The 18,956-nt window shown below is 40.9% G+C and overlaps 1 protein-coding gene across 1 annotated transcript; it reads left to right on the plus strand.

Moving 5' to 3' along the window:
* The first annotated feature begins 5,686 nt into the window (after nucleotides 1-5,686).
* Nucleotides 5,687-13,009, plus strand: LOC123122168 (protein farnesyltransferase/geranylgeranyltransferase type-1 subunit alpha). Its single transcript, XM_044542306.1, has 5 exons — nucleotides 5,687-6,051; nucleotides 11,257-11,366; nucleotides 11,557-11,677; nucleotides 11,829-11,924; nucleotides 12,188-13,009. Exons 1-5 carry the CDS (start codon nucleotides 5,806-5,808, stop codon nucleotides 12,611-12,613), a joined length of 999 nt encoding a protein of 332 aa, XP_044398241.1. The 5' UTR covers nucleotides 5,687-5,805; the 3' UTR covers nucleotides 12,614-13,009.
* The last annotated feature ends 5,947 nt before the right edge of the window (nucleotides 13,010-18,956 follow it).

Consider the following 18,956-nt stretch of genomic DNA (forward strand, 5'->3'; position numbering starts at 1 on the left):
ACTAACATATTCGAAAATTGTTCAATGCATGTATTCATTTTTTTCAAAATTATTTGCAGTATATTAAAAAATTTCATCATGTATTATTTAAAATGCTCAACGTATATTAAAAAATGGTCAACGGATATTACAAATGTTCAATATATATTTTTCGTAAAGTTTCAAAAGATTACGATATTAAAGAGTGACGACACTCATTTATCACTAGAACTGAATTGCTCGATCGGTTACAAGCAGTCTTTCACGAGAGGGGGCCCTCGAGTTCGAGGTCTCGCTCGCGCTTAACTTTTTCATTTTTAAACTTCTCTGGAGCTCGTTTGCCTCCTAATGGACCGGCCCACTTGCTATGCCTTCTGCGAAGGCTCCACCAACTAGTTAATGAGCGCTCCTTCGGGAGCCTCGTAACGATCAGCGCTACTTGGTGCGCTCTTAGCCATTCGCCACGTGTCGCGCTTTGGACGCTTCCTCCGGATTTTGTTTTGTTTTTATTTTTTCACACGCGTTTTCGGCTTTTTAAACGGTTTTTTTTTGGGTTTTCGACATTTTGGTTTTCCCCCGGTGTTTCTTAGCTTTTCGATTAAAAAAATCAAAAAAATATTGCGCGAAAAAAAGCTTTTTTCTTTTTCTTTCGCGAAAGTCACGGTTTTTTTCCGCGAGAGGCACGGTTGTGCTTTAGCGAGAGTCACGGCCGTGCCTTTCGGAAACGAAAAAAAAAACGTGTTTTATGTTTTTTTTTCTTTCGCGAGAGTCACGGTTTTGGTTCCACGAGAGGCACGGTTGTGCTTTCGCGAGAGTCACGGCCGTGGGGAAAAACAAAACGCGTTTTCTGTTTTTTTTTCTTTCGCGAGAGTCGCGGTTTTGCTTCCGCGAGAGGCATGGTTGTGCTTTCACGAGAGTCATGGCCGTGCCTCTTGGAAAGGGAAAAAAATACGCGTTTTTTGTTTTTTTTTTCTTTCGCGAGAGTCACAGTTTTGCTTCCGCGAGAGGCACAGTTGTGCTTTCGCGAGAGTCACGGCCGTGCCTCTCGGAAACGGAAAAAAATGCGTTTTTTATTTTTTTTTTCTTCCACGAGAGTCACGGTTTTGCTTCCACGAGAGGCGTGGTTGTGATTTCGCGAGAGGCACGGGCGTGCCTCTTTCCGAAAGGGAAAAAACCGTGCTCCCGGTTCGGTTTTTTCGCCCGATTTTTTCTTCCAGTTTTTTTTAAAAGTTCGTCAAAACCTATCAATATTGGATCTAGTTTTGAAGATCTCGACGTGAGAATTCAATGGTGAAAACGGTTCGAGATTTGGACGCACGGTTTAAGAGATAAAACGTTTTGAAAAAACGGATCTACGAAAAAAGGAAAATCTCCCAGGTTGCGACAAGTGGCGTGCTGCATGTGCGCCACTTGTCGCAACCTGGGAAAGTGGGATGTTCTTTGCAACGAGTACTCCTTAATTAGTGATTTCGAACTCTCGGCGCCGAACAGGAGCTCTCGTTGTTGGCCAGGCGAGTGATTAAATGGGCCGGCCCCATTTGCGCGTTTCACTGATCCCTGTTTTAGGAACCTTCTAGAAGGTTCCCAACCGGTCCAGGTCTGGTTCTTTTCTTTTTTATTTTTCCGGGTGTTTCTTTTATGGTTGTGTTTGGTTTCTGATTATTTTTTATTTTAATTTTTGTTTTTTTCTTGTTTTTAGTTATCTCACTCTTTTTTGTTATCTTTTTTCCCTTTCGCCTGCTTATTTCTTTTTCAATCTCGTTTTTTGTATCTATTTTTGTTTTTCAGAATTTTAAAATTGTTCGAAATTACAAAAAATGTTCGGACTGTCAAAAAATGTTTCTGTTTTTAAATTTTTGGTCAAAGTTCAAAAAATGTCCGCGATATTTAAAAAATGCTTGCCTCTAAAAAAAGCTCATAAGTTCAAATAAAATCCTGTTTTCCAATTTTGTTTGCAAATTCAAAAAATGTTCGGGATTTTTAGAAAATGTTCAAGTATTCGAAAAAATGTTCTCTTTCTCAATAAACACACGTAAGTTAAAGAGCTGTTCCTGTTTTCAAATTTAGTTCACACATTCAAAAAATGTTTGTAAATTTCAAAAAATGTTCGCTTTTTCATATTTTGTTCAGAGTTTCAATTTTTTTCACAAATTTAAAAAATGTTTGCTTTTCTCCAAAATGTTCATGTTTTCAAAAAAAGTTCCTTATCAAAATTTATTGCAAAATTCAGAATAAATCCTGATTTTAAATTTGTTACCAATTCACATATTAGTCAGATTTAAAAAAAATTATTCGTGTTTTTTAAAAGAAATTGGAATTGAAAAAATTCCCGTTTCTTAAAATTTGTGCATGAATTTATACATACTTCCCATTTTGAAATTTGGTTACAAATCCAAAATTTGGGTAATTTTTTCAAAACTTGTTTATGTTCTTTAAAAAATTGTTTGGATTTTTTTGAAAGTATTCAGATTTTTCGTGAAATGTTTGAAAAAATGGGAGAAATATTCGGATCATCCTATGCCGTTTGTTCTAAAGTGTTTCACGTTGCCTACTTGACAGTAGCGCTGGCCAGCTGGAGTGGTTATGTGCGTGCATCCATTATAGTTTGATCGGAAGTCGAATCCGGGATAATGTGATTTATTTTGCAGTTCTTTCTACACCGCTTGTTGCGCCTACGTGGGCCGGCTGGAGTACATGATATTCGGGATTAAAAATAAATTGCATTTTCAAAAAAATCATGTTTAAAAAAAGTACACATGGTTAAAAAAATGATGCTTAAAAATTGTAGGAGTAACAAGCGGTGTGGAAAGAACTGCGAAATAAATAAAAAATTAACAAGCATGATTTTTTTAATCATGCATATTTTTTTTGAAATCATGCTTAAACAAAATTGTTACAGTACCTCCTATAATGATGCTTAAAATTTCGTTCACATTTTCAGAAAATAATCATGCTTAAAAAAATGTATATGAATTTCAAAAACAGTTATCGTTTTCACGTTCACAATTTCAAAAAATCTCATTTATAAAATTTGTTCACAATTTCAAAAAATGTTCTCATTTTCAAAAATTTCACAGTTCTAGAAATTTGTTGATGTTTAAAAAAATGTTCAGGAATTTCCAAAAATATTCTCGTTTTCCAAATTTGTTTACAATTTCAGGAAAATGTTTCTCAAATAATGTTTGCGATTTCAAAATTTTGTTCGCAATTTCAAAAAATATTCCCATATTTAAAATTTTGTCCGCGTTTCCAAAAAAGTGTACAATACAAATTCTGTTTGCATTTTAAAAAAAGTTCATGTTTTAACCTTTTTGGTGCTGAATTTAAAATATGTTCCTGGTTTACTTTTTTTTAGAACTAAAAACTGTTTGCAATCTCAAAAAATGTCGTTTTTTCGTAATTTTTTTCAGAAACATTTTTCAAAATTGTTCACGTTTTTGGAATTCATTTGGTGTTTGCAAATTCTGTTCGTGTTCCATTTTCAAATCAGAACTACAAAACATCTTCACTTTTCCAAAAAAATGCAGCATTTTAAAACTGCTTGCAATTTTTGAAATGTTTTCCAAATCTCAACGCTGTTGTCTGTTCTTATAGATTTATGCACCTTTATGTTCTGTTGGTGGTGTGTGGTGTAGTGGCTAATGGCTCGTGGATTGGAGTGTGCCGTTGTGGGATCTATTCCTGATACTTGATGTTGATTTAAGCCATCGTCGCTGGCGGAGCATCATCAAGGTCACTAGAGGGTTGTGCTCTTTGGATCTGCCCAACAACACGGTGCCCGGGAGGAGGAGTTGTGTGGTGCCATGGTGGGGGCGAGGAATTGCAACAATGCATAGCGGTGGGAGGAGCGGCCAGCAGTGGCGGCCCCACGTCTACGCAAGGAGTAGCAAGAGCTCTATGATACACATGGAGCGGCAGGATGGCGATGACTAAGAAGATGGTGAGCGGTCACCGAGCCACACACTAAGGGGGTCAAACCATGAGTGTCATGATTTTTCATGTAAAAACAAATAGTTGCCATGGCTTTAATTGACAAATTTCTAAAATTGTCATGAGTTATGCCACAATTTTTCTAGAAGTTTGTCGTGTTATCCCTGATTTCCCTAATTTTAATTCTATAATTTTCCATGTTGCCATGTTTTTAGGATTTTTGGTCCAGAAAAATTTATTCCTTTTTCCTGGCTAATTTATTTTGTTAGGATTGTTTGATACGGCAATTTAGGGTCATGGAAAATTTGGGATTTTCCCCCTAAAAAGGTGGCAGTTTTTGAAACTTCTGCAATAAGCACATGTCAATTTAGCAATTATGTTCCTCTAAAACATGGCAACTTTTCACAAAATTGTAGTCATCACATGGCAAATCGAGAAAGATTCTTATTCAAGATTTTTGTATCCAAAACATGGAAATTTAGGAATTTTTGTAATCATCACATGACAAATTTAGAATAGTTTGTACTTATCACATGGCAAATTCCATGTTACGACAATTTAGGTTCCTGAAAATTTCATGCACTTTTTTGTTGGCAAATTTATGCATTTTTAAATTAATATTGTTTGAGATGGAAATCTAGGGTCCCTGCATTTTTTGCCCAACAAATCTATGCATTTTTAGTCTTATTTTGTTACAATTGTTTGATGTGGCAATTATATGGGCTGGCAATTTATGAAATTTCTCCTGTGAAATTTATGCATTTTCCACCTTTGTGTTTCAAAAAAATATAGTTTTTGTGGATGACAATATTTTCTTGTAGAAGGTAGCTAAGTGAGCCTAGTCCATTTCATTCTTTTTCTCGCGCACTCCCTAGATTCTAGGCTAGCTGTTGTCGTGCAAAACCTCCCGCTAGAGCGGACACCTAGAGAGAACTGTATTGATTGCTCGTTCGATACTCCCTGGGGGGACACATAGGCTCCAGGGACCTTCGTGAGGGCACATAGGCTCCCTATGAGTACAGGAACATGATGATGCAACAACGAAGCGGGGAGGAGGAGAGATGTGGCAATGCTCATCTTTTCGGTGGCGGTATCACTATAACTTTGTCTGTTTGGAAGGATTATATTTGTAAAAAAACCACCACATTTTAGGTTTTGGCCCCACAGAACTACCACTTTCAAAACGACAACAAAAAACTACCAGCTGAAGCTATTTTTTTGCGCATTTATGACATACGGGGCCCACTTGGTAGGGCTGACGTGGCGATAGAGTCAACTCCTTTTTTGGCTGTTATATTTGTCGTTATTACAGGTGAAACCCCTGTGGGTGACGAAAACGAGATGTTCGTTGAAATGCCTAAGAGAGAAAGAGGAGAAGGATGCCCACGTGTGGGTCTCACCATTAATAACAGTAAATATAACAGTCAAAATAAACGGAGTTGACTTTGCCGCCATGTCAGCCCTGACAAGTGGGTCCTACAACTCAAAGAGACACTAAAATCCATGAATTTGCCCACATAGAGATTCTTGAATTTGTGCCGTGCCGGTTTTTGGGTGGTTTGGAACGTGTGATCAGTGGGGCGCTCTCGCACGAATATGTTTTGCTTGGGTTGTGCGGACGTGTGCGGGCTCGTGATACTCGTGAGCATCCCAAACCGGGAAAATTGCTTGTGTTGTTGCAGCTCCGAGCCAGTCTACCCAAACCGGAAAACTTCCCCACGGCCAAAAAGCCGAAGAGCATCCGACTCCAGGCACGCACGGAAAACTTTGGATTCGCTGTGACGTCCATCGCAAAGTACACAGCCCCCACGAACGAAAAAAAAGCAGAGAGAGAGAGAGAGGAGAAAACCTAGATCTCTATCTCCCACGCGCGCGCGAGAGCCGAGCAGAGCATCCATGGGGTCGTCGTCGGGGGAGGAGGGGGAGGAGGAGTGGGTGCCGCCGAGCCGGCGCCCGGAGCTGGCGGACGTGGCGCCGCTGCCGCAGGCCGACGGGCCCTGCCCCGTCGTCTCCATCGCCTACCGCGGCGACTTCCACGAGGTCATGGACTACTTCCGCGCCCTCTACGCCGCCGGCGAGCGCAGCCCCCGCGCCCTCCGCCTCACCGCCGACGCCATCCACCTCAACCCCGGCAACTACACTGTAAGGCTATTCACTGTCCCTGCCTGTTCTCGCCTTCCGTGGATGTTCAGTTGTTTGGGAATTGCTTCAGCTGCTTTGCTTAGGTCCCGATCCAGTGTAACTGTCACCCATGGCTTTTAGTAGAGGAGGCTTCAGATCAGTGCAACGGCAGTAGGTAGTGGCGGATAGCCGAGTGTGACGTGGAGGCCGCTCCAGCAATGCCATCGTCATGCGACCTCGTCTTAGAGATAACAGTGGAGTCTCTGCTCTTGAAAGAGGGATCCGGCTTGCTGTTTAGCCCTTCGATTACTGTGGCCCCTGATTTAGTGTAGGTAAGACGGAGGAACCGTTGTGGACTGGAACCATGGAACTGTCCCGTGGAGTTTCAATTGTTCAGGAATTGCTTCAACTGTGTACGCTGAGGTCCTGATCCAGTATAGTTGTGACCCATGGCATTTAGTCAAACTTTTAAATAGTGCGCTAAGCTTCTTAGCATCGGCTCGGCTAAAGTGTGTGAAACGCTATGCGCTATATGCCCCATTTAGCGTTTCAGCTAAATTAATAAAAAAAATAGGACCCTGATAAGTGCCACAAAGCAATTCCGCCCTGACTTTTTTGATGGCAACTTTAGTTACAAGAGGATGGCAACTTTAGTTGTGGAGCATGGGTTTGTATTTTTTTCTCGAATGGCAACTTTAGTGTAAAAAACGTCAGGGCGGTGTTACTTCGTGCCACACGTGTGGCACTTATCATTTGGGAAAAAAAATAAACATATAATCAGGCATGAAATTAATATATACTTGACAATTGACCGCACACTATAGCAGCAACCAGCAAATCAATTAGCATCCAGCCAAATCGATAGAGAATATCATACACTACACTATAGCAGCAACCAGGAAGGCATAAATCATAATGCAAAGCAAAGAACAGCTACATAGAAGTATATAACAAGTTAGCAACACATCACAAATTCAAAATGCAGGACATGGTTCATAAGTTTGGCATTACATAACAAAGCCATCAAGTCAACATCCAGCAAGTCATTACATAACAAATCAAAGCAAAGTTTGGATTCCCGCCGAAGCAACAGAAGTTCAACCAACTAAGAACTAACTTGACAAGTCACACTTGCACACATAACATAAGTGATTTGGTTGGCATCCATGCAATTAATCTGAGTCAGCTAGGGCAGAGGGATACTCATCTTCTGATTCTGAAGAAGAATTGGAAGAGGCGGAAAGGATAGCTTCTTCATCGATGCTATTAAGGAGAGAACGGATGCTCTTCCTCCTCTTCTTTTTAGGGGGTGCAGTAGGCCCCAGTAGGCCCCCTCTTCTTTTTTCTTTGTGCTTGTGATGTCGAAGCTCTCTCTTGTTGGGCTTGATCTTCATTGCCAACATGTTCATCAACATTGTCATTGGGAACAATCCCGGTGATGAACTCATTGTCTTCATCCTTGAGAACATCCACGATTGTTTTCTCTATTGGATCTCTACGCTTGTTCTCTTTCAGATGCTTCATCCTAGAGTTGAACTTGATAAAGACAAGATCACTCATCCTATCATGGAGTAGCCTGCTGCGCTTCTTTTTATGAACCTGTGTAGGTGGAAGAAAATTAAGTATGGAACACATGGTATCAATGTGAGAAGAGAAATGAACTATATTTTGTAGTTGCATTTCTTGCTTGTTCAAATGCTGACCAGTTTCTCTCACAAGCTGAGGAGCTGTATGTCAAAGTGAGAATTTTCATTGCAATCTTCTTCAACTTGAGTGCACATGTGCCATAATTCAACCACCATTTAGCTGTGTTAAGACATCAATAGATTATTAGTTAGAGAAGTATAAGAAGGAGAACAAAGAAAGTGATATTAAATAACATCACAAGATTTCAGCAACAACGCTTTACATGGATCAAAGGTTTTCCTTCTTCTCTGCTGTACGGCAATGTCCATTCCAAAGGAGTCCTCCTCCTCTTGGTATTTGTCGAGTTCATCAATAGTCTCTTCTTGAGTTTTTTGATGTTGAACCAACTTTGTAATTCTATGGATCACGACTGCTCTAAATGATCCATCGTTCTCGATTGCAGTTTTGTTTGGATAATAATAGAAGGGGTTCAGAAAGTATCCAGCCAAATGTAGCGGCTACTTGAGTTTGCTATCCCATCTCTTGTCAATGATATCAATAACGCATTTGAAGCGACTCTCATCATTATCAAACAGCACTGAAATTTCCTTTTTTGCATCCAACATACAACCATGGAGGAATCCCATAGCTGGCACATCGCTATCCATTCTTCTCAGCACATTAGCCATTGGCTCAAAGTAGTTGACAGCAATGTCAACTCCTTTCCGAAAGGATTCCGATTGCACCACTTTGTGAGCTATCTTCCCCTTGTCCTTCTCTAAGTAACCCATTTCATGTAGCTCATCTGATCTGAATAGTTTAAGCATTTCCCTCTTGTTGTCTTGCAAGCTTTTGAGATTGAGATAAGCCGTGGCAAATCTAGTAATGCCTGAGCGCACCAAGTCTTTCCCAAGTGTTTTTCTCATCAAAGCTAACACCCTTGTGTGAGCATATAAGAACACAGTTACTTTCCTTGCTCGGGCAATTATTTTGTCAACCGATCCAAGCTTCCCTGTGTCCTCCAACATGAGATCAATAGAATGAGCTATTCCAAAAAATGGAAGGTCTCTTTGCTTTCATTAGACTTGCTGCTGCTACATTGACACTAGCATTGTCGGTCACCACTTGAATAACCTTTTCTGCCCCTATATCTTCAATGCAATCATCAGCAAGGTCAAAAATGTATTTGCCATTTTTTTACAGATGAGCAATCAACTGAATTCAAAAACAAGGGTCCTTGAACACTATGAACAACAAGGTTCATTACTCCCCTGCCTTTCCTATCTGTCCATGCATCTGTCATTACGGTACACCCCGTGTGCTCCCATGCTTGCTTATGGGATTTGAATAAATCCAACATCTTCTTCTTTCTTTTCTGCAAGAATGGTCCACTCATCTTATATGCACTAGGCCCATCCAAGTCATTGCCGAAATCTCCGATGGCCTCAAGCATAAGCGGAAAGCTAGGAAGTGTGGCAGTGTTATGTGGGATGCTAGCTTCATAGAAAAATCGTCATATATACTCACAAGCTCTATTCCTCCTCTCTTCTCTTTTCTGAGTGGACACCTTTGATTAAACCTTTTGGGTTTCACAATTTCTTTTTTGATTCCCCTTAACACTTTCTTCGATGCTAGGCTTGCAGAATTTGTCCATAGGGCCACCCCTTGAGCTGCTTGTGTTTGGTTTTGACCTCAACACCACAACCTGATTGCCATCATCTTCATCCATTTGGTTTTCTCCATCTGAGTGATCTAAGTCAACACTAGTTCTGACCGCCTCCAATCCCTCGATCCTTTTTTCCTAAAGCTCAGCACTCTTTAGGAGCAAAGCTACCATCTCCAGCCTGACATCATTAGGAACCTTCGGGCATCCTGTGACACCACAATTCTTGATGGTTGAAAGGTGAAACTTTATCCTTGTAACGCCAGATGTGCATATCTTGTCACAATAATTGCACTTCAGCAAATGCTTCTTATTCGCATCTACAAGAGCGCAATACTTCCACGCAGGATCATCCGAGTCTACATCTTGAGCGGGTGGAGGTGCTGTTACGGAAGCAACGCTTGAGCCACCCACACCTACGCAAAAATAAATAAATTAGATACTGACAGGAAATAAAATTAGTTACTGAAGCAACACTTAACCACTAGTTGCTCACTTACAATACACCACTCCATGTAGTTCAATTACAAAGTTACAATAGACCGCTCCATGACAGTAGTACAATTCATCAATCTGCGTGACAATTATGAAGTGAAGAATTTAAGACAGAGAGCTTTGATCAATTAAACTAGCCTTGCTACAATGGTCTACCCTTGCTCACATCAATCTGGTGTGTGTGTGTGTGTGTGTAGTGCCTTGCAAAACGATAAACTAGGCTTACAATACACTGCCTTCTAAAAAATGACACATGGCTGCACTAATAATATTCAATGACCTGAAACAAACCATGGTAACTACTATGCATTAAGACATGTGCTGCATCAAGAAGCTTGATTTACTAGATGTCAATAAATCTTAGGCTGACTGAAAGGAGACAGTGTAACAGCGCCTAGTGATGCACTAAATTTGCAATCCATACATCAACCCATACTGCCAAAGCTTACCATCTGTTTGCGAGATCATGGTGGCAGTAGAGGCCGGATCTGGATGATGATTGATGAAGTAGTGGAGTTGATGCAGCAGGGCCATGGGAGAGTCCGGCGGCGCCCTGGGCAAGGCCGGCGATCTGAGTCGAGTCCGGCGGCGACCTAAGGAAGAGGAGCCCGACGACTTGGGGGAGGGGATGTGGGCGACCTGGGGAAGGGAGGCCGGGAGAAGGGGAAGCCGTGAGCTGCTCAGGACGCCGTCGACGTCCGCAGCCGGTGGCCATCGCCCATCGCCAGTGGCGCCGCCATTCGCTTCAGAGAACGGGGGGAATGAGGTAGGGTTCGATTCGATCCACAGGAGGAGGGGGTTATCGGGAACGACTTTTGGGCTTTAGCCCACTTGGCTCTTTCAATTTTGGGCTAAATTTTTTGGATCGAAGCGGGACGCTAATGCTATTTCTATGCAGAAATTTAGCGCTAAATAACTCTTAGCGACGCTATTAGCGTGCGAAGGCACTCGAGCAGCGTATCGTAGCGCAGCCCCTTTCCTGGCCACTACAGCGCCGATAATGCGTGCTATCTCGTGCTATTTAAAACTTTGCTTTTAGTAGACGAGGCTTCAAATTAGTGTAACAGGCAGTAGGTAGGTGGATGGCTGAGTGTGACGTTTAGTAGACGAGGCTTCGAATTAGTGTAACAGGCAGTAGGTAGGTGGATGGCTGAGTGTGATGTGGAGGGCGATCCAGCTATGCTATCGGCGGGCGGCGTTGTTTAGAGGTAAGAGTGGAGTCTCTACTCTAGAAAGAGGGTTCCGGCTTGCTGTTTAGCCCATTTGATTTCTGTGGTTTCCAGTTTAGTGTAGGAAGACAGAGCAATGTGGCTGGAGTTTGATTTTCTGTCGGTATAGTTTGCCGTTGTTTTGTAGCCAGCGTGGTGCATTTTCTTTGGATCCACATCCATCCTTTTAGTGGCTATTCTTGTTAACTTGGTGGTTACTTTTCTGCTTGATAGGTATGGCATTTCAGGCGCGTTGTTCTAGAGGCACTGGATGCTGATTTATTGCTAGAAATGCATTTTGTGGACCAAATTGCTGAATCTAATCCAAAAAATTACCAAGTCTGGTGAGTCCCATGCAATAAGCTTAATTTTACATCAAGCGTTTGACAAGAAACTAATCTCCTATTTGGCCGCTGTGGAGTTCTGCATGAGTTACCACTTGCTTATATTTTTATCCTTTCATAATTCAAACTCACTCTTTTCTTTCTCTGTGCTGAAATTCCAACTAATCCTCCAGGGATATTTTCCCCTCAGGCATCACAAGAGATGGCTTGCTGAGAAAATAGGACCAGATGCTGCAAATAGTGAACATGACTTCACAAGGAAGATACTTGCTATGGATGCTAAAAACTACCATGCTTGGTCCCATAGGCAGGTATGCATTATCTCCTTTTGATGTTCAGTACAAGTTGGATGTTTGTATCCTTTAAGCTTGTTACTTCTCGCCTGGCTGCTGTACTAAGCAATTGTAGGACCAAGAGAGTATTGGTTATAATAATGTAATTGATTTGCTATAATTGTTGCAGTGGGTTCTTCAAGCATTGGGTGGATGGGAGAGTGAACTGCAGTACTGCAACCAGCTTCTTGAGGAAGATGTCTTCAATAACTCAGCTTGGAATCAGGTCATTTGCTTGTCCTTCTTTGGATGCTTTCTTGTGTGTTTCACTTCAGATTCTTCACCATCGGTAGAGTTTCATGGATCATCGTGCCTTAATTTCATCAAAACAGCCTTGCAATCTCCATTCTTATTCTTGATTTATTAACTTTTTATTGATTTTGGTTTTACCTGGTAACCAACTTCTTCCTTGCGAGTGCCTTTTTCTACTGATGAGGAATTAGGCCAAATATTCAGAATTATACTTATGTTTTTTTGTTGTTGCAACAGAGATACCTTGTGGTAACACGATCACCAATTCTTGGGGGCCTTGCGGCAATGCGCGACTCAGAAGTAGATTACACAGTTGAGGCCATTATGGTGAACCCTCAGAATGAAAGCCCCTGGAGATACCTCAGAGGTTTATATAAGGATGATAACAATTTGCTGGTGGCTGATAATCGCATTTCTGATGCTTGCCTCAAGGTCCTGAATAAGGATTGGACATGCGTATTTGCTTTGAGCTTCCTGCTTGATCTTCTTCGCATGGGTTTGCAGCCTTCGAATGAACTTAAAGGAACCATCGAAGCAATGGAGAACTCTGATCCTGAAACGGGACATGCTGATATTGCAGTAGCTGTCTGCTCAATCCTGCAGAAATGTGATCCCCTGCGGATAAACTACTGGTCATGGTACCAGACCACTCTTTCTTCTTAGACATCTGAAAATTCAGCTGAAGACAGTTTTAGCAGCATGATGTAAACTCAATCGAAGGGGTTGACGCAGTGTATGAAAAACCTTTCCTGTGATCTTGGTGCGGAGCAAAATTTGTACTGATTTTACTGGGAAAAATCAATCAATGACAGCATGCCCAACAATGTCTTGTGTGAATATGTTACTGCCTGATATTCACATGTTAGCAGAATGAGAATAACCAATCAAACTCCAACGAGCAGATTGTTACAGTAACGGCCACTGGTGGTGTGAAAATCCTGAAATCTGCTTCAGTCACTTTGCCTTGTTTACAGTTGAGTCTGTTGTTGTGATCTGTACCTAATGCATGTACACAATCATCAAATTATTAGTTTTTGTACCAATGAGTATTCGATGAAATCATCCTGTATTCCCTCCTTCCAAAATACTCCCTCTGTTTCCAAATATAAGTCTTTTTAGAGATTCCAACAAGTGACTACATATGGAGCAAAATGAGTGAATCTATATTCTAAAATATGTCTACATACATCCGTATGTTGTAGTCCATTTGAAATGTTTAAAAAGACTTACATTTAGGAACGGAGGGAGTACGAGTCATATATACTGTATTAGTTTTGTCTTAATTAGAACTTACATCAACACCTACAATACCCAATCAGTGTCAGTAGATACACCTGTTTTTGTAGTGTATTTATTTGGTATTGCAAGTGCTGATATTTTTCTTTTTTTTTTTGCCGAACTTTTATGTTTGACTTAAAGACAAACTAATACGACTTATATTTGGGACGGCAGAATCATGCTCTGCACATGTTTTCAGTCATGTGCTCACACATTATTATCAGTTTATATTTTGTTTCCCTATGTTTTAGACACATTTATTTGAACTTGTTTGGGTGGTGGGTTCCATTTTCCCAAGTTTATAGCACCTTTTTGGGAATTTTTTTTGTTAATTTAATGACGGATTTTTCCTTGTCTCACTAGGTTTTCTGGCTCTTAACATTAACTACAACATATACTTCCTCCTTTTCTTTTTACTATGCATACTAGATTTCTCTAAAGTCAAATTCGTAAAGTACGTCCAAATTTAAATTAAAAAATATCAGGATTTACAACATCAAATGAATATAATATGAACATATAGGAAGGAACATATATTCCATGATGGATTTGATTATATTAATTTTGTATTGCAAATGTTAATTTTTTTAATATAATTTTGATCCAACTTTGAAGAGTTCAACTTTAGACAACGGTGTAAAAAGAAAAGAAATAGAGGGAGTATTGTAATGGTGCTCTCTCCAAAGCTGTTCTTGCACCCTCATGGGAGGCTGCCACAGTGCTACTGCTCTTCTCGAAGTGAAGCACATCATCACCTTTCCTTATTGTGTGACCTTGTAGCAGTTTTCGTCGAGAAATGAGTTGTTTGGATTAAGGAGCTAGGTGATTTTAGTTTCTCCTGGTAGCTTTTTTGAGCCTTCGGTTTCCCTTTAAATTTGATCAGAGATTATATTTCCAATTGTGATTCATGTGAACATACTTTTGTTTTCTTAATCAAATAATACTAGGGGATGTGCATATCATGAGATCCCCTAAACCATTCCTCTCTGCATATATTCTAAGCTGGCACCAATAAAAGATTCCTAATCAAGGCAGCAAAAAAACAGAAAGAAGAAGGGAATGAAAACATGACTTTCTTGTGCTTCCAACAAACAAACGCGCTTTCCTTCTCTAAAAAGAAACAAACAAACGCGCCCCCCCCCCCCCTTAAAATTGCCCCAACTTAGCCCGTCCCTTTCCTCATCTCCATCGTCATTTCCCTCTCATCCTCCACCAACTCTCCATCTCCAATGACATTTCTTCTCCTATGCTCGGTCTCCTCCCAGCGCTCGAGATCCCAATAACACCCCCGCTCATCCCACAATCTTGCCTTTGCGCATAACACTTCTAAACCTACCCTTTGATCCTTCAACTTGGTGTGTTAGGGTTTGAATCTTGGCATCCATAATAGCCGCCACCAATCTACCAGGCCATCTCTGCACCCGACAATCCTTCTATCAGTACTTGACATCTCTCCACGCGGCCGATCCCAATTACAGTTGGCTGGAGCCATACCAAGAGTTTGAGGTATGGCGGCGTTCTCGATTTGGCACTGCAACATCTGTACTAATTTTACTAGAAATATCGATCAAATTGTAGTACCTTTTTGGATGGTTGATTTATTTTTGTTGATTCAATGTTTCCATTCTTGTTTGTCTTATGAGGCTTTCCACATGTTTTTACCTGACTAGTGAACTACATCATATATTGTACTTCTTTCAAATTCATCCCTACCACCATCATTGGAGCCCCACCACAACTTTTGAAGTGTAATGACATTATATATCTTTCATTGTTGTGTTACCTTATAGCAGTTTGATTGAGCGCCGGGTAGTTTGGATTAAGATGGAGCTATGTGATTCTACTTCTTCGTAGCGTTTTGAAGCCTTTGATTTCTCGAGATTCTATTTTCAGTTATGATTCACATGGCCATAAGTCAGTTCTTTTATTAAATAATGTCAAGGGATGTGTATCTCTTGGGATCTCCTCCACAATCCCTCCATGTGGTAGTTACTCTCATGTCTCATGTCTTCAATCTAACAAGTCATATATAGTTCCTACATCCCATGTAAAAGGTCTTAGAATCTCTCGTACAATCTATCCTGACTATAGTAGCTAGGAACCATAGCAAGAGTTGAAGTTATAGCGGCGTGTTCTCGATTTGGTAGTGAACTCTCAAGGATGTGATAATCACAAGAAAGTTCCATTTGTTAAGTCTTGCCATTGCCATCTTGTTTCTCCGGAGTTGTGCTCCTAGATTTAGCAGTCCAAAGATTGGTTGTGTATGTAGTGGCTAAAGTTGATCGTTCTCTATTCTGACCTTTTATTTCCATATGGTATTTGTTATTCTTGTTTGCTCAAGTTCCAATGGTAAATGATAAAATTGCTGCATTCTTATAATTTTTGTGAATACTTAAACAAAATACATGTCAGTAGATTTATAGACGTTTTCACACAACATATATGTCGTGGCCATTCGGTGTCTTCATACTTTGCCATTGTCCATATGATTTCTATTGATAATTATTTCGTACAAACACATCCAAGTACATACCAGTATCCCCTTAATGGTAAGAAAAAATTGTGATGCATCCACATTCTAATTTTAGGTAGTTCATTGTCAATTTAAAGCCTATATTTGAAATCATATGCTGGCCATTTGGGGCACAATAAGTTTAGCAAAAACTAGAGTGGCATGCACATGTGAATATTGTTCCAAGTTTCAAGCTTCTTATTTACATTCCTCTAACTGTGGTGGGAAATTTGTTAGCATGTTCCCCACAATATACCAGGGGTGCGCATTAGGCGATTCGAAGGAGTTTACTGTACATAGAAGTAATTTGTGGTTGTGCGAGTTAAACTACCTATCTTGTGTTTTTTACCTTATATAATAAGGATGTCATCATGTGACAAAAACTTTCATCTCATTTTTTATGTGCAAGAGTTTTGTGAAGAGGCCCACTTGGACTGCAGAATTCCTATAGGCTTTATAATCGAGATCCAAGATTTTTTATCCTTTTCTGTTTGTCCATTTCTTTGAATCAAAAGAATGAGTATGTGATGCCGTTTCTTATGAATTCAAGAGGCATTACTGTTCCAACATATTCAAAGCACATATTCTGACTGTAGTTTGGTAGTCTGGAGCAGGATTTCTCGCAATATTCGGAAGAGAACCTCCTCGATGACCGCTCGTCAGAAGAAATCCGACAACATTGTGGTTTCTCCTAAAGTTGGAATTAACACTCGCGGCAGAATGTCAAACGTAAATGATATGGCTTCCTTGGAAACAAATCACACTACAGTTCCAAGAGGTATCTTTCTTACTATCATGTTGCAACTATGAAGATAATTCATATAAATTAATCTTTTGTCACATATGATGAAATACCAGGACATTGTGTGACACCTACCTTCGAAATAACCGTGCAGTCGGACGAGGGGCTTAATCTTTCTGTGGATCTAAATTCCACTCCATCAGAGTACACTAAAATATATTCACAACAACTTGGGGATGTTTCTAGAGAGGCTCAACTTGAAGCTCCAACGGAAAATGCAGAGGTAGAAGAAATGGCTGTGGAAGACAATATAGGTTGTGGTGACATGTTACCACCAGTTCCTAGAGGGGCAGAATTTAAAGCCCAGGTAGAAAATGAAGAGAGGGAAGAAGTTTTGATGGAAGAAGAAATAGGTTGTGCTGACAAGTTGATAGTTACTGGAGGGACCCAACTTACCCTTAGCAGGGACAAACATGAATCCCCTGTGAAAACTGAACTAGTGGCTCAAGAAGTAGTAATGGAAGAAGATATAGGTTGTGATGATAATTTGCCAGGTTCAAATCAAGTGCTGATCTCACATGCCAATCAAGATGCTGGCTTTACAAATCATTCCCCTGACGAGGTTTTGAACCACACAAGCTCAACGCTACCATCTATTGGTTCGGTAATTTCATTGAACCATTTATACTACTATTTTTTCCATTTGATTCTACTATATACTTTACTTCCTTTCATCGAAGAAATATCATCTTGGGTACTTTTTTTAATACATTTTTGATACTGCCGCAACAGTGCATGTTTCTTTCCACCAAACTAAACATTTACTTGTTACTCCCTCTAATCCAAAATAAGTGTAATTTTAATTCAAACCTGCTGACACTTATTATGAATAGGAGGGAGTACTAATAAAATGAAAAAGTTTGAGATTTTTTACGGTACATCATACTACTCCAGGGACTGGGTAGTACATAATCATCTCAACTGTTGATTGAGTGGGTAGTTTTGTCATTTTTTGTTTGGTACTTTATTATAGAATTCCTCGCTGTGACCTCCCGTGGCCGTCCCCGGTCATCTGTGGCGTCCATCCAACAGTCGGTCAGGCTTCAGAGCTCTGTTGGCTCTAATGGCGTCGGGATTCAACTTGGCATTACAAAGCAATCAACAAGCCACGAAGTGGCCGCACATAGTCGTAATCGGCCACGCCGTCATGGCTGCAGCTCCCTCTGCGGCGGCTCAGAGTGCCCACTAGTGCCTCTTTCCCCGCTGCATCCGGCGGCCCTGTGCATGCCAAGGCTGCCGCTTCCTGTCTCGGCGGCTCGGCATCACCTGGATATGCGTTGCTTGTGCCTTGTGGCAACAAAATCGTTACGATAGGTTTCGGCGAGATTCGATCAGGGTTGTGACTGCTTGTGTGCAGCCGCCGTCTTGTGTACGTATACGTACGAGTGATCGTAGGGAAGCCATTGGGTGCTAACATGACTGTGCATCTGGACATGATCGATTAATCTGAGAGGCTAGCTTGGCTAGCTTCGTGCTTATTTCCTTAGTCAAAAGTACTGGCCTGGAACGATCTTCTACGTACAATCGTCTCTTCGTTGCATGTCATCTCCGGCCGGCCGGAAGTATTCGCCCTGATCAGGACAGCGGTAACAGTCTCAGAATGGATGGATCGCGTTCGGTCAAAGCAGGAGAAGAAAACACAGCGGCTTCACGGTTTGCATGTACTAGAATTTTACAATATTTGTTTAGTGTATGTTCCGATTTTACCCCTTGAACAAAATATACTACTGATTTTGTCTAGTAGTATGGGTGGATCTAATCCATTGAATGACTGAAAATGGACGGCTCTTATTATTTAGATGTACCGTAAAAGGTCTCAGAAGTTTCGCCTTTCATTGTTTCTTCCCTTCTTTGAGTCCCATAGTATTGCGGATTGCTTACTAGGTGTTGTTGTTTGATCACTCTTATCTTTTGTTGTGAGTTTCAAATTGTTTTCATTTTTCTTGCTTACCAAGTAGGTCCCGGTCAGCAAAAGAGTGTATCATCCTGCCATTAGAGAAAAAAAAGAAAAAGAAAACACAGAAATGAGACATGATTTTGGTAGGAATTAATCATCTTCATGATATATAGACCGTATACGGTAAAAGAACGCGTGTGTGCTTGTGCCTCGCTTCCACGCACTCGCACAACACTGGCCATCTTTGTCCAATTGTCCTCTTTCCACTTTCTTCCATTCCCTCTACAAGTGAGCGCGTTCCCTTGACCCTAACCCACCTAGCTAGGCACCCAACTGCCGCAGCGAGCCCCCAGAACCCTACCTAGGTATTGGCGATCAAGGCATAATCATTTAACCCCCGGACATGGCGAAGATGGTAACGGAGATGAAGGGAGTGACTCCGTGGGCATAGGAGCAACCCGACACGGCCACAGAGAAGCAACTCATTGTCGTGCAGGAGGTGAGTGGATCACGCATA

This window comes from Triticum aestivum, chromosome 5D, assembly GCF_018294505.1.
Source record: "Triticum aestivum cultivar Chinese Spring chromosome 5D, IWGSC CS RefSeq v2.1, whole genome shotgun sequence".
NCBI classification, from domain to species: Eukaryota; Viridiplantae; Streptophyta; class Magnoliopsida; order Poales; family Poaceae; genus Triticum; species Triticum aestivum.